Here is a 21,541-nt window from a genome sequence, read left to right on the forward strand (position 1 = left end):
TATATTAAAATACTGTTGTTTCAACTTCATATTGAATTCTCGTGTTTAACAAAATAAGTAGGATTTTCATGCTGATAGAAGAGCTCCACAGAACCAAAACCATGCCCCGGGCTATTTAAAGGTTGGGTGTTTTATTATGGAGATTATTTCACTGCCCTCCAGGGAACGTGTCTGGGGGGTGGGTCCCCGTCATTCTTTCACTGTGCCCCCAAGGTGTGTGTGCGGGGTCCCCCCGCGGTGCCGCCCGGGGTGTGTGTGCGGGGTTCCTCCCCGGTCCCCCCGGGGTGTGTGCGGGGTTCCTCCCCGGTTCCCCCCGGGGTTTGTGCGGGGTTCCTCCCCGGTGCCCCGGGGTGTGTGCGGGGTTCCTCCCCGGTCCCCCGGGGTTTGTGCGGGCTTCCTCCTATCCCCCCTCGCTGCCCCTCACGGCTCCGGGGGCGCGGGGGGGTCTGAGGGGGCGGCGGCGGCTGCGCCTGCTCGGCGCGCGGGGGCGCGCGTGACGTGCGCGGGGAGCGGAGCGGGGCCGCGCGCGCTCGCGGCCGCCGCCCGGCCCAGGCTGCGGGCGGAGCGGGCCCAGGCCCGGCCCGGCCCCGGCGCCGAGTCCCGCGGGCCCGGCGCACCCCGGGCCTGCACAGGTGAGCCGGGGCACGGGCGCGGGGACGGCGGGGCAGGGCCGGCCGCGCTCCGGGCCCGCCGCCGCGGGCGCCGCGGGCCGCGGGCGGCCCTGGGCGGGCGGACGGGGGAGCCCCGGGCGGGCCCGGCGGTGCCGCGGCGGGCGAGCGGTGCGGGCGGGCCCCGCGGCGGAGGGGCCGCGCGGGCGGGCAGAAAATGGCGGAACACAAGATGTCGGCCGGGCCGGGCCGGGCCCGCGGGGCGGGGAGGCCGCGGCTCCGCGCCGGGGCACGGGGCGATCCCGCCGGGACGGGGCTGTTCCCGCCGGGACGGGGCGATCCCGGCGCCGTCCCCGCGCCCCGGCCTGCGCGGCCGCGGGGCTCCCTCCCGCTCCTTTGTCCCCGCGGTCGCTCCGCCGCCTCCCCCGCCCCGCGGCACCGCGGGCGCGCCCGCGCCGGGCACGCGCGGGAGGAGGGAGGGAGGGAAGAGGGAAGGAGGGAGGGATGCGCCGGGATCCGCTCGTGCCTTCGGGGACCGGCAGCCCCGGCCCTCAAACAGCCGCGTCCGTTACTGTGCTTTTTATTTACCAGGGGAAGTTTTGTTACTGCCGCCGATGTACCTTTTTTTTTCCGTGGTTTTTATTTTATTTATTTGTTTTTTTATTAAGAACCTTTAAGGCGTTTCAGGCAACGAGAAAAAAAAATCTTGCTCTCTGGTTTTGTCTGTGTCGTTTTAAATGGATTTAAGACTATGAGTTGCCCTGGGTGCGTTGTAGGTGGACACAATAAAGGATTTTGAAATGGATATGTTGGTTTTTCATACCCTTTCTGCGACGGGTCTGTGTTAATCTGCACCTTATTTCATTAATTGGGTTTTCTGCTTAAGGTTTTCTCATTGCGTTTCTGTCGGTTGCTGCATTAAAAATTAGGGGGGAAATCCCCAAACCGTGAAGTGTCATGAGAGGAAGATAATTCTCCTTTTCAAGTTAAATACTATTTAAGAAATAAGATGATTACAAAACATCTGGTTTGCGTTTTTCAACTGCGTGTAAGTTTATTTATTGTTACATTGGTTTATTTATTGTTCCATGGCTCTGTATCTGAGCCTGGTCCCTTTGGTTTAATCAAAAGCTTGCGCAGCTTGTGAATATCCAAAACACCGACAAAACACGGTGTTGCATTTTCCTTTAGAACATGTAAACAAGACCTAAATATTTTTTAGAAGAAATAATAGTATTATTTAGAAGAAATAATATTATATATTCTAAATAATAATATTATTTAGAACAAATCTACTCCTTTAAAGGAGAGACGAAGGGCTGACCATGCAATTAGGCTTTATGTGAAAATGCATCACCTGAACATACTGGGAATAATCGTATGTGTAAAGTGGGGCTTAACATTTGCAGGACCACACTGTTTAGGGTATAACAAAACATGTTCAGAACTCTACATAAATAAGAGCACGTATTTAAGTAGCAAGTGGCATTTTGCAGAAATGTTGTTCATGTTGTACACGTTTCAATTAGGGCAGCAGTGCCTGGAAGCCAGTGTAGGAACTGGGAGCTTCCTTGCACCTCTGGGTGTCCTGAAGCAATGGTTTGTATCCCTCCTCCTTAAAATGCTTTGCTGAGGATCTCTCCATTTAGGGTGTGTTCTTAAACTTTCCCCAAAATTAAAATATTAATGGCTATGATATTTTTATAGGAAGGGTAAGCTAAGAATAGATCAGTGTGTTTACTGGGAGCTTCTGCCAGCTTTTCGGTTGAGCGTTGCTGTTGTGTATTCTTAGGTCATCCCAAACTGCCAGCCATTATCTTTGATTTTTAAAAATTCCACGTGCAGAAGTAATTTACAGTGGTGTTCCTGTCTGTAGTCAGAGAGGTCAAATATCCCTTCCCCTTCCTCTCAGATTCATTGCTTGTCTGAGCTGAGCCCTGTGTAAGCAAGAGCTTTGGCATAACGAGTGAAATAGGTTGAAATCAGCTCAAGCTCATTAGAAAGACAACTGTTATTTTTCATAAAAGCAAAACCACTTTAGATACAGACACATTTAAAAAATTTAACATCAGGACGCTGCTCTGGGAGTCCCAGTGTAGGTTTCATGAAATACTTCATTTTGGGATCTGATGGGAACCTGCTCCTTCCTGGGCCAGGATAACATGGTGTAATTAAAAAAATCAATGCAAATATTAGTGGAAGGTTGTAAAGTGAATATTTTATTGGCTGATGCTAATCAAGTGTTTTCACTGTCTTAAATACCCAGAGGAGAAGGGGAATTGAGAGGAAAAGCTTGAGATGTTACTAGTCAGGGGCAAGAGAGGAATGGATAAGTTTGGATTATGTATGGAATTGTGGCTTTGTGCCTGATTTCTCTGCTGGAAACCCACGATTGGATCCGTCTGGGGTTGTGTGGGTGTGTAACATGGTGTACTACAGGAGGAAGCTGTGAAGAGCCACAGTTAATCACTGCTCTGCGTTTTTTTGCTCCTTCCAATTACAAGATTTCATTTCCCTGCCTGTGTGGCTGTGAAACTGCATCTCCTGCACTGCTGCAACCTGGCAGCAAACCCACCCTCTTAGGGGGGAATCTTGGGCCTTATCCATGGGGGATTCTTCCAACTTTAGCTGGAAGGGCTCTTCCTGCTGTCACTGCTGTCCTGCAAGACCCCAGGGTGGAAATACCAAATCCATTTGTGATTGTGTGGTTGATGCAGCTCCATCCTTTGTCTGCAGTGAGGGTCTAGAAGATGAGACTTCAGTAGGGCTGGTACAGCCTCAGTGTGGTTGTTGCCACTGTGTCCTCCTCCTCTCTGGTTTTAGGGGAAGGCTAAGGGATTCATAGTACTCCATGCACAGAAGGTGCCATCCCATAACTTTGGGAATTTTTCTAGTCCTGCTAAGTATGGGGAAAATGCCTATTTTAGTGATATTGCTTTTCTTGCAGAAATTTAAATTTAAATTATAGACTTACTTTGTATTGAATGTTTTCATGTAGCACAATATGTAATTTGGTTGTGCATCTAACTAATATGAAAATGAGGAAGAAAAAAAAGGAAGAAGAGTCTGGCATATTCTTCCTGTAAGCTCAGGTTGATATAATTTAAGATAATTTTTCATATCCATTTACATTAAAAAAGAAGGATGAACTGAATGTAAAGGCTGTGGTCAGGAAATGCCAGAGCATTGCATTAATTCTGGGATAGTTACATTAAATTAGCCAGTTGTGGTCTAGAACTGTATCATATTTTGTACTAGCAGGTATTCATTTGTTACTGTAGGAATTTCAGATGACTGTGAGCATAATTTGGGAGTGATGGAGCATTGCACTGGGGTTCTGAAGATGCTTTGTAATCCTTAAAATAGTGAAAGAATTTGATTTTGGAGCGGAATTGAGTTAGTAAAATCCTTGGCAACTTTCCTTATTGATAATGTTTCACATTTGTGTTTATATTATTGTCTGATCTGTGGACCTGACTTACTCTGTTATGGCACCATCAGGGAATTCCACTGGGAAATTCTTGTAGTTCTGCAAGAAGGATGTTACCTCATCATCCCCAGGAGTTAGTGCTGGAGCTTTAAAGCCAGTTTGGGAGAAGTAGGTTTGGTAAATGCCTTGGGAGGGAGGAAGTGTTGAAAGGCTGACAGCACACGGTCAGGGGATCTTTTGTGTTCTCAGTCTCATATTCTGGGGTGGATCAGTGGCTTCCCCTTGAAATTACCATGTCAGGGCACCACTTGCTGGAAGAGTCCAGGAGCTGTGTTAGATCCTTCTTGGGTCCCCTGATTCTGCCTCAGAGGTGTCACAGGTTTTGGGCACTGCAGCCTTTATTCTGACAACCTGGCTTGTTTTATTGTTCACCTGCCTTGGCCATTTTGGCTCTGGACTCCTGGGGTGGATCTCATTGCAGTGGGGCTGTCAGGTGTCTTCTACCCCAAAGTCACTGGAGTTTCCATCATGGTTTGGGTTTAGATGCTTAGACGTAATCAGTTCTTGTGGTAGGATAATGGTAATTTTTCTTTTATGAGATCCTGAAGAGCAAAGTCAAGGTTGGTGCTACAACAGTGAAAGGACTACACCTTTGAGACTCACAAAGAAATTGCACTCCCAGTTCCTCTCTGCACCACCCGGTTCACGTGGTTCTGAGCTCAGCTCTTACTCTCTGTTCACTTCCAGCAGCTCCTAAAACTCTTTGTTTTCTGCGTGATACTGTCACTTTTTCTGACTCTTGGATACAAGAGGGTAGGACAGTACAAGATTTTAGTCTTGTGCAACAGAGAATTTTTTAGGCCAGAGGTTTCTCACCTGGAAAGGGAAAACCTTGAGCTCTGTGTGACCTGGAGTCACTTCATCTGCACTGAGAACTTGGGTAAAAGTCCTTTGGGTTGCAGCAAATTGCAAAATAATTCAGATTCCCCACACTTCAGTGTAGCAATGCAAATAGCATGTTGGAATGCTGATTTATCCTGCTGTCTGTCAAAGAAAGGTAACGTGCTTTCTCCTGCTCTGGAAGTGACTTTGTGTAGCTGTGCCTCGACAAAGAGATTCAGCATCCTCAAGACAGACAGGCAGAGCAAAGGTGACTTCTTTGTGCTCAGTAGCTAAAAAATATTATTATGCTAAGGTAGAAAACAAAATAATAAAGCAAACTGAATTGTACAAAGTGTTGCTTATGTTTTCCTTGCATTTTTGGGTAAATACTTCTCTGTGTGTGTCAGTGTGACACATTAATCCAGTCAAGCCGATAACACAATAGCATCGCTGACCGTAAATTCTCCTTTTTGTTTTATTGCAGTTATCTGTGAATGCACTTAGCTGAATATGGATCCAGGTGGCGGAAGTTTGGGATTGCAAACACAAGAATCCAAAATGCCTCACACTATGATTATGCAGGATTTTGGTAAACATTTTAACTATTAAAAATAATGAGTGAAATCCAGGAGATGACCTTCTCAGGAAGGACCATGTCTTTGTTCTCTCATGAATTAACACCCCTCAGAGTGTACCAGGATAATTGCATTCGCAATACAATACTGAATAATGCCGGTTATTTTTTTCATTCTGATAAGAACCGTTTTCTTGAGTGTTTTGTTCATTAAGGTTAAAATTGCTATTTATGGGTGTGTTAAAATAATTCACTGTGCATTCTTTGTTATGTCTAGAAAAGTAGTCAGCCAGTCAAGTCTGTTAATGAAAACCAGGTTTCTGCCTTTGGCCATTCCTTCTGATGTGGCAAGTTGTGGGAAACTGTACTATAAATATTGGATACAACTGAGCATTTATTTATCTCAAAGCCCATGCAATCTAAGGGATGAAGAGTCCTTTTATTGTAGCAGCAATTAATGGTTTGTCACCTCACTTCCAGCCTCATGCAAGAATTCTGTGAATGTTCAAATTGCTGCTGTAATGAAATGTTTTCTAACTGGAATTTAAAAAAAAAAAAAAAAAGTCTTAAATTATAAACTGGCCTGTAGTTTTTAACAGATCAGTATTATCAGACCTAAGTTTGGGGAAAACTTTGCATTATATCTTGAAGTGGTATGTTTTGTTTTTCTTAATTTAAAAGATACTTTAAATTAAATATAAATTTCTTAATTTAAAGGCTGCTTTGGATAATGTTTATTGGGTGAAATGCGAAATGTGGATGTTGAGAAGTAAGAGATTCTTACATCTGTGTGTAACTTGTCTCTGTGATAATTCAGTTCCTTACATTAACCAGTTCCTCGTACAGTGATTGTAACATTTTTCTCCTGGCTCGTCCTTGTTCCACAGTGGCTGGAATGGCTGGCACTGCCCACATCGATGGAGACCACATTGTGGTGTCCGTGCCCGAAGCTGTCCTGGTGTCCGATGTCGTCACGGATGACGGGATCACTCTGGATCACGGCCTGGCAGCTGAGGTTGTCCAGGGGCCCGACATCATCACGGAAACCGACGTTGTCACGGAGGGGGTCATTGTCCCCGACTCTGTGCTGGAGGCTGACGTTGCCATCGAAGAGGCTTTGGACACCAGTGACCACGTGTTGACTTCCGACCTCATCACAGAAACCGTCAGAGTGCCCGACCAGGTGTTCGTGGCCGACCTCGTCGCGGGTGCCGAGGGACACTTGGAGCACGTGGTGCAGGACTCTGTGTCCGGAGCCACCTCCCCGACCGTGGTGTCGGAGGAGGTCCTGGTGACGAACTCGGACTCGGAAGCGGTCATCCAGGCAGCTGGGACTGTGCCTGGCTCCACAGTGACCATCAAAGCAGAGGATGACGATGATGGCAAGAGCACGTCTGAAGACTACTTAATGATATCTTGTAAGTTCAACAGAGGTACACACAGCCAGGCAGTAGCTGCAGTACAAGTGGTCTGGTGGGGAGAAGTTTCTGTAACTGGACTGTTGCCTCACTCCATCCTGGAATGCTCACTTAGGCTGGTGCCCTGTTCATTCTTGGTGTCTGGATTTGGGGTATTTTGGTGCAAAATCCCTTATTGGTGATACAGCAAAAAAGAGAAGGACATTCATGCTGTCGAGTGAGTGTGTGTGTATGTTTGTGTTTCTGGAACAAGATATTCCAGGAAATTAAGGAAAACACCTTGGAAAGCTAAACAAGATATTCCAGGAAATTAAGGAAAACACCTTGGAAAGCTAAACACTCCATTTATTTTAAGTATGACGCTTCTTTAAAAAAATCCACAGGTATACTACAATGTTATGCAGATTCCTGTAAAAATAGCATGTTGGGTTTAATCAGGAGAATCCACAAAGAAAAAGGGGTTTTAAGATCTCTGACTCTCAAAGTTTTCTCAGTGTGTCCACAAACTACAGTTTGTTTAGTGTATTAAAAAGTTATAATTGGCATTTCATTGTCTGTTGTGCTGTTTTGGGCTGAACTTGGCATTAGGGGGTCACGTGCATTAATTGATTGGTTCATTAACACTGGGAAGGGGCTTCCCATTCCAGTTCCCACACAGCATTAACTCCAGGAAGTTGTATGGTCCTCTGCTACCTGTTGAGTGCAAACTGCTGAGAGGAGCTTGAGTGTATTGTGTTTCCTCAGTGGTTAAATTATGCCCAAGGTACCAGTTGTTACTGTTACACAAATTTGATAAAGTGTATGATAGTTAATTTTATAATTTTTGACTTCTCCAAATCAGTTGTTGAAATGTGAGTAGGTCAAAACAGATTTTATTTAGTCAGGAGCAATATGTTAAAAAAAGTCAATGCCAAGTGTGTCAAAGTGTCAGTCTATTTACAATGAGCTGCATTTATTAAAAATTTCATGACAGAGGACACAACTAATTCATGGTTATGATTTCAATCTTTTGTAGCATTTATGTCCCTTATACAAAATATTTTTTGATACTTATTCAGTATGGAATGAACAGCAATGATTTTTACAGCATTCAATCGTTACTGCAATACCATCAGTAGTAGAAGGTGGGGTTTTTTTGAAAAAGAACTTAACTTAAAAAAATGAACCTCTGAAGTAATTTAGACCTTCAACAAAACAATCCTGTGTGTTTTTGTAACTAAAGGAGCACCATTTTCACAGTCAGTTGTTTCACTGAACAAATTCCTCCTTTCTGACAGAGTACTTGCTGAGTTGTTATTCTGTAACTGCGCTATTCCCACTGCACCCTTGTAATTGTAAGTACAGCCCTCTTTGGAATTCCTTCTCAGACAGAGAAAGCGTCATTGATGCTGGTGATCGCTGCACTTCGACCAGAGCATCCTAAACTTCCAGTTACCTGCTGGCCCCAGGTGTGTCTGACACATTCCTGCTCTTGTCAGGTGTTCTCAGACCCACCCATGGTGTTTGCAATGAGTCAAAGCCAGTTTGAGACCTGGTTTTCAGCAAATTACTGAAATAATATTTATAATCGTGATGTGCCTGAATAATCACAGTTGGAAGCTACATTATTCATCTGGGATTTTGTTTTAAGCAATCATTTAGATAAATTAAGGCAGTCATAGAATTGTTTAGGTTGGGAAAAACCTTTAAGATAACTCCAGGCATTGCCCCAGCGCTGCCAAGGCCACCACTAATGATGTCCCCAAGTGCCACATCCACAGGGCTTTTAAATCCCTCTGGGGATGGGGACTCCACCACTGCCCTGGGCAGCTATGCCAAGGCTGGACAGCCCTTTCAGGCAAGGAATTTTTTCCAACATCCAACCTGACCCTCCCCTGACACAGCTTGAGGCCGTTTCCCTTTGTCCTGTTCTTTGTTCCCTGGGAGCAGAGCCCGATCACCCCTGGCTCCCCCATCCTGTCAGGGAGTTGCAGAGCCAGAAGGTCCCCCCTGAGCCTCCTTTTCTCCAGGCTGAGCCCCCCCAGCTCCCTCAGCTGCTGCTCCTGCTGCTTCAGCCCCTTCCTCAGCTTTGTTCCCTTCCCTGCACACATTCCAGCCCCTCAATGTCCTTCTTGTCTGGGGGTCCCAGAGCTGCCCCAGCACTGGGGATGCCCCAGCAGGGTCAGCACAGGGACAGGCACTGCCCTGGGGCTGGGACACCCCATGGCTGGGACAGCCCAGGGGCCCTTGGCCTTCGTGGCTGTCTGGGTTTATGTTCAGCCACTGCTGACCAGCACCCCCAGGTCTTTTCCAGCCTCTCTGCCCCAGCCTGTGGCTTCCCATGGGGTTGTTGTGACCCAAGTGCAGGACCCGGCTCTTGGTCTGGTTGACCCTCACCCCGCTGTCCTCAGCCCATGGATCCAGCCTGTCCAGCTGCCTCTGCAGAGCCTTCCTGCCCTCCAGCACATCAAGACTCCCCCAGCTTGGTGTCATCTGCAGGTCTGTTGTCCCTGCTGTTCTGAGGCTGTGCTGGGTGTGGCAGCCTGACCCCACAAACTACTGTTGTATTTTTGCCAGCAAAAATGTATCATTCTTATGCAGTTGTATTTTGGTGTGTTTTTAAAAGTTTTTTTGAATTAGCCTTGAATATGTTTTGTATATATATATATATATATAATCTGTTGTGTAGAATATATAGACCTCAAAAAAAATCAAGCAGATCAAAACCCATTTTATTTACTTATATTTTTAATTTGTCAAATGTTCAGTAAATAGTGTAGAAAGTGAACTTCATGATATTTCCTTTGGGACATATAGGACTGTTGAACTATTTCTTTATGTAAATCACATCAAAGTGACAGCCTTAAAGAATCTCAAAATACTTAGCTGTCTTTTAATGAAATTTTTAGCACCTGAAGAGGGGAGACTTTGCATAAAATGCCAGATGATGTCCTTAGGGAATGCCATGAGCTGTTCTGTGGAACAGAAATTAGTTTATTTGTATAATTTGGAGAATGTGTATCATTTGGAGAATTCCTTGTTTGGGAACTTCCAGAATACTGCATTTGAGGGTATGGAGCTGGGCTGAGTGTGGAATTCTAACTTGTTGGGAGTTACAGCTCAAATGATAGAACCTTGGGTTGGGAGGGACCTTGCTGAAAGGTGATTTTTCACCATTTTGAGGTGACATTCCCATGTAGGGACTTTATACACTTTTGATAATGATATTCTTTTTTTGGAGAACAGTACGTTTGTCTTGATAGTTGTGTGACCAGCTGCGTATGACTTTGTGACTGGAAATGTTCACAAGGTTATCACCTCAACTGTGTCTCAGTGCAGATGAACTGAGCTTTTTTTAAACCAGCTCTATAAGCATAAAGTAAAAAAATCTTTATTTGCTACCTTTACAACTCCTCTCTGCGTGAATACCACAGGGTATATTCACGATCCCTTGTTTTAGATAATCAGAATATCTTGATGGAGAGGAGATGAGTACAGTGGTGGGCTGTGACAGCCCCCTGTGTGTGCAGGGGGCAGTGGGCAGGCTGTGACAGCCCCCTGTGTGTGCAGGGGGCAGTGGGCAGGCTGTGACAGCCCCCTGTGTGTGCAGGGGGCAGTGGGCAGGCTGGAGCTGAAAGCATCCCCTCTTTTGTTTTTCAGGTTTGCGATATTCAGAGCCCCGGCGGGTTGCCAGCCCCCGCCCCGTGTGCCGGCCCCGCATGCACTGTGCTGGTGACCCCCATCCCACCACAGATCCACCCTGGAGCTGGCCCCGGGGGTAAGGTACTGTGCCACCAACACCTCCTTTTTAGTGTCTTACAGTACAGTGTTGCATAATTTGCTAAGCATTTTAGTCTTCCTGCTCCTCTATTTTACGGGACACGAGTAGATCAGACATTAGAAAAACACGGAGAATTGTCAAACCATGGGACTTATCTTGCCCTCGTGTTGTCCCTCTGGCTCCTGTGGTGGGTGTGATATCACCAGCATAGTGCATGCTGAGGCATCACATGGATTGGGAGCTGGCAATCCACGGTGAATCTGGACATCACACACCTGAAAACAGCCAAGGAAGGTAAGTTTAACACTGGAGCTGTGCTGAGTTTTCCTTTAAACCTTGTTTATTCAGGAGGATTCAGCATATATTTATTAAGGTTCTCTGCTGTGTTTTTTCACTCGATTTTAAGTGACAAGATAATAATATGTAGTGCTTCTGGTGGATAAGTCAGATCTGGAAGACACTTTGATATTCCATTGACAGAAAGTAAACATTCCTGTTGCTGTGAGGCATCCCTGCGAAAAGCAGGGATAATTTAGCACTCATGGGATAGCAGTGATTGAAGTCATTACTAAGACAATAGAATATTTTCATGATGTGCTTTTAAAAAAGGCAATATTTTCTAATCTGACAAAGATTACTTGTCCTGCTGTGTTGGTTGCTTTCCTCTTATACAAACGTGTTTAAAAAATAGATGGAAGCCATGAAATTCCCTTCGTTTCAGACAGCAATTTAAGCAGCAGCAATTGCCAATTCAGTGTGTTTTGTAGTGGTGGTATTTGAAACAAAAGGCACATCTTGTAGATAACAGTCTATATTGGTATCATTTTCTCAGTCCAGTTTATATTTTCCAAATTTCATTGTGTTATGCATTTGTTTTCGTAGAAAAGTCATTCCAGAGGCCCTGGATACCCAGACTTCCTGATAGGTTTCCATTTTTTTAAGCTTAAATTGCAAAGACTGAAGGTCTTTGAATAAGCACACGATGGTTGATGTTGTGGGAGTAACCATAAATTTTTAAAGTACCGTTGTAAGTTTGCCCCTCCAAGATGGAACTCCCCACTTTTTAAAGGATATTGAAGATTTGGGAGCTTTACTTGAAATGGTAGAACCCAGTGTGTGAGTGTACATGCTCTGTTCATGTTTTGGGCGTTTTTTTCCTGAAAATATTCTTATAAAAATTGAAAAAAATCCTCATTTTTTTCCCTTTATGTGATCTTTGTTGCATTGCAATTGATGTCCTGGTAAGGCAACTATCTGAAATTGTGTGGTTTTTTCTTACATGATTTCACCAGCTCCACAGTGGTGCAGAGTCACTGCCACACAGTGGTGGTTAAATAGTTGGAAATTTTGCCATAAAGAAAACTTAGCACATATGGGATTACCCCCCTGTTTTACAGGAACTTGCCATTATTAAATAACTTCCCAATTTACAAAGTACTCATTTCTGTTAAACTGATGTTATAAAATTATAATGTTACAATATCATAAAATTTGGGAGTTTTGAAAAAGTTGGTGTTACTTGAGTTGAAGATTGGAAAACAACTTTATTACCACCTCCCAGTTCTAGATTTACAGGAACAGCTTACAGTTAGTAAGCTTTGAAATACTCTCTCTGGGTTTTGGCAGCATTTCTAGTCATACAACTCTGTATGAGTTGTGAGTTCTCTCCAGTCCTTCAAAGACTCAGACATGCAGTGGAAATGGTCATTGGACTAAAATCAGACATTTATCATTTTGAAGAATATGGATGGCAAACTTATTTATAAATAACTTCTGTAAGAAACTTTTTATTATAAAAGCCTGGCAGAAAATAAAATGGTCTTTAATAAATTCAACCATAGTAAATGTACGGAAATACTTTTTCCAAAATAAGTATATTTCAGCATCTCCACTTTCCCTTTTGGAGTTCTAATAACTCCACCATGGCAGCATAACAAATGTCAGGTTGTTACAGCAGATGGATATAAAAGGGTTCTAATAACCTGGTGCTGGTAAACTTGAGTGTCAAAAGAATATTCCAGGCTCTGTGTCTCTCTCAGGTCTGGTGTTTGTACTCTGACTCTTCTGTCCTGCCAGGTAACTTGAGCACCCTTGCACTGCATGTCAGACTCTCCCAGATTAAGGTGTGATGTTGCTGGCATCAATTTCAGTGGAGATTTAGAATGGTTTTTATTAAAAAAACCCAATTTGCCAAGCAGATTTTTAATTTTTTTTTTCTCCTGATCCAAGTTTGATATTTTTTCAGCAATGGACTTAATCTGTTCTATACCACAGCATTTTTTAATTGTTTTCCATTTAATTTTCATTGGAATGTATACCTTACAGAGGTTCTGAAATTAAAAGAAATACTTCCTTGTACTTACCTACATTTTATCTAGTTGTGTCCTCAGTAACTTGTGTGCTCATGTGCTGCAGTCCAGGGCTAGTGAGGCAGAGATGAGGTTTCTCAGTGCTGTGGTAGCTGGATAGTGTTCTGTGGAAGGCTGTTTGTGAGTGGGAAGAGCTTACTTTGGGATTGCTGGGGTGGATTCCTGCCCTGCTGCAGGAGGGGCATTTCCTGGCAGGCGCTGTCACCACTGCACTGGGGCAGGGAGCTGGGGAGCAGCACAGCTCTCCCCAGACACTCATTTCCACCCTGTTTCTTCCTAGTGTACACAGAGTTTAATGTCACCTGTGCAGTAAATTACTGTTTCCCTGGAATGGGTTTAATTCAGGTTTGGTTTCCATTCTGTGGAATTCTGTTTTGAGCCCTTCAGTGGGTGTTGAGCATCGCACAGGTTTGTGCTGCCCATCTGCACAGGAGCTAATTTTATCCCCCGAGAGAAGTGTGTGGGTACATATGTCAGAAAGATGCTTAGTTCAGTGGCCTCTGTGCTGGCAGTTTGGGATAAATCTTAGGACATCTATAAGAATGCCCTGCTTTTAGTAGTTTGAGTGTATTCTTTGTTGTAGAACTACATGAGCATTTTGGATATGTAGACCAACTAACCAGTGAGTTGTGTGCATAAAGGATGAGAAGTCAATCTCACGTAGCAGTATTTGGATTTATTGTCACTGCATCATTTAATCAGCTCTATATTATACCATAATCTTCATTAATATGTTTTCAAGTGATAAAGTGGGTAAAATCATAATTTCTTTTAGGGAGAAGGTGTCAGATTTTTGATGCACACTTAAACTGGGGATATAACTCAACTGACGAGTTTCAGCTACTAAATTTGGGTCACCAGTGTGTCAGAGTACTGAAACTTTTGGGGACTCTTAGGCTATAACAGGAAATTCTGGGTTAGTTTTTAACATTGTTGGATAGATGTTTAATTATTGATACATTTTTGGTCTCTAAGTGTGATAGTTTCAGCCATAGCCAGTTACCTCATTCCCTTTGATGACAGGCTCCCTCTTGTGTCCTTCGTTCTGTAATTCCTGCTGTGTTTCCCGAGTTGCAGTAAAATGATATTGAACTTGTGGAATCTCCTTGAGATGAGCTGTTTCGTAAAGGCCACTTACGAATACAACCCTTTACTGTGCATGGGGAGAATAGTGGAGAAAATCATGCTGCTGGTTACTTTGACTTCTAAAAACGTGTTTGAAGCCTCATCATTGTTCTCTTCTCATTACAGTGGATGATGTTGGGGAGAAGTTGGACCACATGGGAAGCACTCCCTTGAAGATCAGCACCGAGGTGGCGAACGATGACGTTGCCAAAGATGACGGGTTTGGCTCAGAAGTTATCAAAGTGTACATATTTAAAGCTGAAGCTGAAGATGATGTTGAAATAGGTACCTTTAAATTCTCTTTATTCCTCCAGTAGTATGAGGAGTTTCAGGGTCTTTTTGTGTGTTGTTCTGAATTCCGTGTAACCCAGTGAGTGGAGTGTTTGGGCTTGAATTTTTCAGGGTACACCGAGAGACCTTTTTCCTCCTCTGTTCTGGAGTATCAAACCTGTGTGGTTTTATGACAGACCTGGACGTAAAAACACTTAATTGGAATTTTATGACAAACAGTTTTTCTGTAAATAGGAAAAAAATACTTAAATGTGAAATTAGCGGTGGCTTTGTTCACATTTACTAAACATGTGTAACTTTGTGACTTCTTTTTGTTAAAGGTGGGACAGAAATTGTCACTGAGAGTGACTTTCACAATGGCCATTCTGTAGCTGGAGTGATTGAGCAAGGTGGTGTTGGGAGAATGCAACGAGAAAAAATGGTTTACATGGCTGTTAAGGACTCCTCTCAGGAAGATGAAGATATTAGTAAGCATAACAAGAAACATTTTTGTTTCTCTTGCTATTTGTATGCCAATATAACCATCATCTCAAGGACATTTTTAATTTTTTCTGAAGAATTCTTCAGCCTGGAATAGTAGAAAACTAAGTTCATCTTCCCTAAAAATAAAAAGCAGTCTATGATTATTTTAAAGTGTTGTGGATAGTGCACTTTATGCATACTTTGTGCAATCATTTCATTATTTATATTAAATTTAACGTGCCCATGGATGAAGTTAATGAGGTTAGTCAGACTTTCATTTTTCTGTTTTCCCTCTGTGAATTAAGCTGTTTTCTGGCAAAGTAGCAAATGCTATCAGTTGCAAATTTGTAAGTTTGCATATTTGAAATTCTGTTGGTATTTGGTTTGGATTTATATTTATTGGTAAGTGTTTTCTCTCTTTAAGGAATGTCTGAATAAACAGTGATCCTCTAAGGGCAGGGGTGGTCCTACATGCCAGAGAAAGAAAAGTAATTTATAATGGGTATCAAGCAGAGTGAGAGCAAATTAAATAAAGGAAAAGTTAGGATGAGCAGAATAAAATTAAAGATTTATTCTTCTCCCCTCATCCAGGCTGTGCTGAAATAGCAGATGAAGTTTATATGGAAGTTATTGTAGGTGAAGAAGAAGCTACATCCCTTCCAGACACCCAACTCGAGGACTCTGGCGTGAATAAAACGTTTGTCCCTGTTGCTTGGGCTGCTGCTTACGGTAGGAATCTCTATTTCCTGAAATGCCTTCCCATTCCTGAAATCCCTCCCCTCATCCAGCTTCCAGAATATCTGGGCAAACGTGACAATCTCTCACCTTGTTCTAGGAGTTTGGAAACAGCTCCTCCTGATGTCTGTCAGATAAGGAGAGCGTTGCTGGGTGCTTTGTTTCATGGAGTAGAGAAAGGAGAGCTGTTAGGAGAGGTTTATGCAGTTCCCGATCCCAGCTCAGGCGTGTGTGGGGTTTGATGGTTCATGGTGGCTGTTGAAGATCTTAGAACAACAAGAACAGCCTTAAGTGTTTTACATTAGCTGGGAGGAAGGGGGAAAAACCTCAAGTAGGGAGTAAATGTGTAAACATGTTCCTAATAATTTCAGTTTATATAAGTGTTCTAGGCCTGTTAGTCCTTCAGGTTAGAAACAGAGTTTCAAATATTGGAACTGTCTTAGGATATATTCTGAATTCTGTCTATTCTTTTATATGATTTTCTTGGATTTTGGTGTGTTAAATGTTTATTAAGAGGGTATTGGGTCGTCTGTGGTTTATGTTACAATTAAGTAATCAAGTCAGTTAAATTCATTGTGTGTGATGATGTGAGCCCAGGTTGATGAAAGGGTTCAGAACTACAGAGCTTTGGCACATAGCAATGAACACTTCCAGTGCAAAATGAGGAATACACTCCTAAGGTATTCCTTACACATCTTCCAAAACTCCACAGGGCCTCATGTAGATCATGAGAGGCTGATCGGGGCCAAGTCCTCGTATCAGCCTGGTCCTACTCCAGAAAGATAACGTGATTCCATCCCAGGAACATTGCAGATAGCCTCTGGATTGGTATCTGAGCTGATGGATGAGGTTGCAAGTTTGCAGAAACAAGCATGTTAATTTTGAAAAGCAGGAAAGCCAGCGTGGCAAGGCATGCAAGCACAGATTTAGTGGATATTAACTCTCCACAAAGATGGGATTTTGTTTCCTGGGGCTCGTGATTACAGAACACTGATCTGATTGTGAGCTGCACATCTCCCTTTGGGTGGTGTTAAGCTGTTATTTATTACATAAGTTAGTTTTCTCTCATTATCAGACTTTCAAAGCCATCGTGTTTAAAAATAAATTTAATTTATAATGACTAAAATACCATTTTCTGCAGGAGATGAAAGAAGGCTTCCCCGAAGATACGAAGATGGTCAAGCGGCAGGTGAGAACTTGTAACAACATTAAAACTGCTGTGCTGTCCTTGAAAATATGTGCATTTATGTGTCAGGGAATTCTATATTGAAGGACTCCACAGTCTTTCTCTGCTATTTTGAGTTAAAACAGTTGTAGTTGTCTGTAGGCCTTTGGAGGGGTGGGAAGTTGGGAGGCACTGCCAGGTTGTTAATGCAGTTTTGCAGACAGAAAAGGGATAATGCAGCTCTTAAGAAGTAAAAACAAGTTAAGTAAAAGGGAACAATCAGCATAACTCATAAGAAATGAATGTCTTGAGAAGTAAGAGAGATCAAGGAATATATTTAAAAATTAATCAGTATTTAAGCAATTATATTCCTGACTTTTGCCAGGAAAGAGAGATAGTGCTTTATATTGGCACTGCTCTTCTTTATGTGTGTACATGGTAGATGAAAGGGCAGTATTTGTTTTTAAAATGCTGCAGTGCAATTCCAGTCGTCAGTCCCAAAGAAACAAGTTGTTTAAGGTTTTTTATGGTGTCTAATTTTTGTTTCTAGGAAATAACTTGGATACACGATTAGAAAACAAAAACGGTAATGCAACACAGTACCTGCAGATTTGTGATAGCATTGGCACTAATAGAGTGCTCAAACAAAAAGCCAAGAAAAGGAGGAGAGGAGAGGCCAGGCAATGGCAAACAGGTAAACACTGGATGGCTACGGTATTGTCATGGAGTGCCACCTACTCCTGTGCTATTCCTTTTCTCTTGTTTAAGCTGATGCAGAATTAAAAGCTCTAAATGATGATTTGCATATTTCCTGTGTCCTTCCCCCCTCCAGTTCTGTGCAGAGAAAATGTCATATTTTTGCTATTCAGAGTCAGTACACTCAGGGCTGATGCAATTCATTGGAATGTTGCAAGCTATTAGAAAGTAACCATGGCTATATTCACTGCACATGTGATAATTCCTGATCTGTTGGAGCGGTTCCTAAAATTATATAAACTATAGGTGCTGTGGATTGGTTGTTTTTAAACTACTGAACCACTCTCTCTGCTGCAAGTGTAAGTGCATGAATCTGAACAGCACTTGGCTGATTTAAAACTTCGTCAGTAAATGTGTTTCCTTCATAACTTGTTTTTGTTTGTTTAAAAACAGCTGTTATAATAGGTCCTGATGGACAGCCCTTAACAGTTTACCCTTGTCATATTTGTGGGAAAAAATTTAAATCCAGAGGATTCTTGAAAAGGCATATGAAGAACCATCCCGATCATATGATTAAGAAGAAGTACCAGTGTACAGACTGTGACTTTACAACTAACAAAAAAGTAAGTTTCCACAATCATCTGGAAAGCCATAAACTTATAAATAAGGTTGATAAAACGCACGAGTTTACGGAGTACACGAGAAGATACAGAGAAGCGAGCCCCTTGAGTTCCAACAAACTCATCCTGAGGGACAAGGAGCCCAAGCTACACAAGTGCAAATATTGCGACTATGAGACTGCAGAGCAGGGACTACTCAACAGGCATCTGCTGGCAGTCCATAGCAAGAACTTCCCTCACGTGTGCGTGGAGTGCGGGAAGGGATTCCGCCACCCCTCGGAGCTGAAAAAGCACATGAGGACCCACACGGGGGAAAAGCCATACCAGTGTCAGCACTGTGTGTTCAGGTGTGCTGACCAGTCCAACCTGAAAACTCACATCAAAACCAAACACGGCACCGACCTGCCCTTTAAGTGTGAGCACTGTCCCCAGGCCTTCGCCGACGAGAAGGAGCTGCAGCAGCACATGGAGTTGTTCCAAGGGCACAAGACTCACCAGTGTCCCCACTGTGACCACAAGAGCACCAATTCCAGTGACCTGAAGCGACACATTATCTCGGTTCACACGAAGGACTTCCCCCACAAGTGTGAGGTGTGCGAGAAGGGCTTCCACCGGCCCTCCGAGCTCAAAAAGCATAGTGAGACCCACAAAGGGAAAAAGATCCACCAGTGCAGGCACTGTGACTTCAAAACCTCAGATCCTTTTGTACTTAGCGGGCACATCCTCTCAGTTCACACCAAGGACCTGCCTTTTAAATGCAAACGGTGTAAAAGAGGCTTTAGGCAGCAGAACGAACTGAAGAAGCACATGAAGACCCACAGCGGGAGGAAGGTGTACCAGTGCCAGTATTGCGAGTACAGCACCACGGACGCGTCGGGCTTCAAGCGGCACGTCATCTCCATCCACACCAAGGACTACCCCCACAGGTGTGAGTATTGCAAAAAGGGCTTCCGCAGGCCCTCCGAGAAAAATCAGCACATCATGAGGCACCACAAGGAGGCCATAATGTGACAGAGGAGCTGCAGAAGGAGGCGGTGTAGAAACTGTGATAATGCTAATTGGGGAAAAAAATAAATCTCACGAACTGTTTCTCCTGGTTTCAAAGCTTGATATTAAACCATAACTTTACATTCTTTGTATTAAAAGTCTTAAAAGTATTAGGGTTGGCAGGGGATCTCATAGCCCTATGATTGTTGCTTATCAGAACCTAAAGAGCACTATAGAATGGAGAGGTTGGATGAATGTCTTAAAGTTGCAGAAAGATGGATGAATGTCTTCAGGTGAACAGTTATTTCCCATGGCTAAGTACAGAAGACAGAGCAGAGCTGATTGTGTGACCCATTTTGTCAGTAACATTTGTCTCCAATATGAAAACAGTTCAGAGTCGTGGTGGGGTGAGTTACAAAAGGTTTGCAAAGGAGCCCAGTCCTCACTTCTTGTGCAGTTTTGAACGGGGGGGTTCAGTCAGTCACTTCATCCCAACGTTTTAATTGTGCCTAGAAATTGAATTCCAGAACTGCTCAAATTTGCGGGGGTTGTCCCTTGTTTGGTTTGATTTTTTTTTTTAATTTTTTTTTTTTGAACATTTCATCAGGAAACTTTTTGGTTTCCTTTAATAGTTTAGGTCCAAGAAGCATTTTTTTACTGGTTTTCAAAGCTGCTAACCTATTTTATTGCAGGATTTGATGTTTGAAATAGAGCACTATGTTATGGTCTCAGAGGTGGTGTTCTGGTGCTAGGGTTAAAGATATATATGTACATAATTTCCCTTTTTTTATCTGAAACTACAGTTGAATGTTGTTCAGTATGGCACATATAACAAAATTAACTTTGAATTTGACTTTTTTTTAAGGATAAAATGGATGCAGCTCATAGTGTTGTGACTCAACACTAATTTTTCTTCTCGCTACTTTAAAAATCTTCTTTAAAAAGAATATTAAAAACAGTTGAAAACTGTAGAGTTTTGTTTTTTTTTTTTTTAATTAAAATTCAGAGTACTTAGAAGTTCTTTAGGGCAGTGTTCTTAACAGGTATGACAATTACTGTCCTACCTCCTAATAGGAAATTTTCCATATAGACATAAAATTGCACCTTTCGATGGATTCTTTTTAAAATAAAAAGATCTATACCATGCTATAAACATGCATTTTCAATCTGTAAGAAAGTATATATGCAGTATTTAACCAGAAAAATCTGCTGCCACTAGAGTTTGGAGGTGGATCTTGAGTTTACAGTGTATACATTTAAAATATGCATCCCTTTACAATGCTTTGTGTTAGCATGCTGCAGATCCAATGGCGCTTATATAACGAGCTGGTCTAGGGCTATTTAATGAAAAACCTGGTCATAAATGTTATGCATATAATGTGTATTTTTTACTTTTTTAGTTGCTTCATGTTTGCACACAGCTGTTCACATGAGAAATTATAACTTCATGCTATATTGTGGCTTTGTGTTCCAGATAATGTTCATATTTTGTTGGGGGTTTTTTTTGCACCAGATGAGAATCAGTTCCTTGAGAATAAATTTTTTTTATATTTCTAAACTTCAGAAAGTTAAATTTGGGAAATCTCTTAGACAAATACGTGTTTTATGTGGCTGTAAAAAATGATGTACACGCTGTAAAATAAGATTGTCACTGTTCTGTGGGATTATTATTTCTAAATGTGTTACTCATCGTAACGGGCATACAATAAAACGCATCTCTTGCACTCCAAATGTTTTGGAGTTTGCTTTTCATTTGTGGTGTTTAGGAAAGTCTCATTCTGTGGAAATTTAGCTGTTATTTTTAATTGTGTTATTTGCTCATTAGTATGTAATAACCTTTCAAGTAAGCAGGTTACTGGAGGTATATTTGTCAGACTATGGAGGGGAGAGCATTGGCTTTGATTTGACTAACCCTTTAAACTTACAGGTAATGTGCTTACTTTGTTTATTTCTAAAATTATTCTCAAATGTGATACATTCCTTTGACTTTTTTTTTTCCTTTAAGAGAACATAAAACTTCTCACGTGTTTTGGGAAAACCCAGGTAGGTGGGTTTTTCTCTTTTTATCTGTGTAATAAGAACAGCTTACAGAGTGAAATACTAAAAATGCTGCTATCCTTAAATTCCCTCTCTTTTTAGGATAATTGAATTACAACATCAGTAATAGATTAAACACTTGAAGAAGGAAGTGTGATTTTAAATGAACAGTTCATCAAGGATTTCCCACGGGCTTTGAGCCACTGAACTCGTAGGTTTTGCACCAAAAAGCAGAAATTAAACAGGCAGAATGTATTTATCTGGTTCTTGTTGCTGCTGCTTTGCTTTGCATGCCCAGCAGTCAGAGGTAGCATTCAAAAAAAGTCTTAAAAGTTGTGCTTTTCTGACCATGTTAATGTTTTGTTCCTGAGCATTATGTTGA

General features: G+C 42.7%; 1 protein-coding gene across 3 annotated transcripts; it reads left to right on the forward strand.

Annotated features, from left to right (window-relative positions):
• Positions 1-514: 514 nt before the first annotated feature.
• ZNF711 (zinc finger protein 711) lies at positions 515-20,874 on the forward strand. 3 transcript variants are annotated; one of them, XM_050310322.1, is made up of 9 exons: positions 515-632; positions 5,405-5,509; positions 6,382-6,912; positions 14,293-14,451; positions 14,778-14,924; positions 15,511-15,648; positions 16,796-16,843; positions 17,370-17,513; positions 17,969-20,874. In XM_050310322.1, the coding sequence occupies exons 2-9, from the start codon at positions 5,431-5,433 to the stop codon at positions 19,144-19,146; spliced, it is 2,424 nt and encodes an 807-aa protein (XP_050166279.1). In that variant the 5' UTR covers positions 515-632; positions 5,405-5,430; the 3' UTR covers positions 19,147-20,874. The 3 variants fall into 3 exon arrangements, with proteins under 3 accessions (XP_050166279.1, XP_050166281.1, XP_050166282.1); XM_050310324.1 differs by having other exon boundaries at positions 17,370-17,405; XM_050310325.1 differs by lacking the exons at positions 515-632; positions 5,405-5,509; positions 6,382-6,912 and adding an exon at positions 10,682-10,966.
• The last annotated feature ends 667 nt before the right edge of the window (positions 20,875-21,541 follow it).

The sequence above is a fragment of the Myiozetetes cayanensis genome, unplaced genomic scaffold, assembly GCF_022539395.1.
Source record: "Myiozetetes cayanensis isolate MyiCay16 unplaced genomic scaffold, myiCay2020 scf15, whole genome shotgun sequence".
NCBI classification, from domain to species: Eukaryota; Metazoa; Chordata; class Aves; order Passeriformes; family Tyrannidae; genus Myiozetetes; species Myiozetetes cayanensis.

Excerpts from the sequence above, each read along its gene's own strand:
- ZNF711 (XM_050310322.1), top strand. The coding sequence starts at position 5,431 with ATGGATCCAGGTGGCGGAAGTTTGGGATTGCAAACACAAGAATCCAAA. Across the intron at positions 6,913-14,292 it reads AGACTACTTAATGATATCTT|TGGATGATGTTGGGGAGAAG; the intron begins GTAAGTTCAACA and ends TTCTCATTACAG. Across the intron at positions 14,452-14,777 it reads TGAAGATGATGTTGAAATAG|GTGGGACAGAAATTGTCACT; the intron begins GTACCTTTAAAT and ends TTTTTGTTAAAG.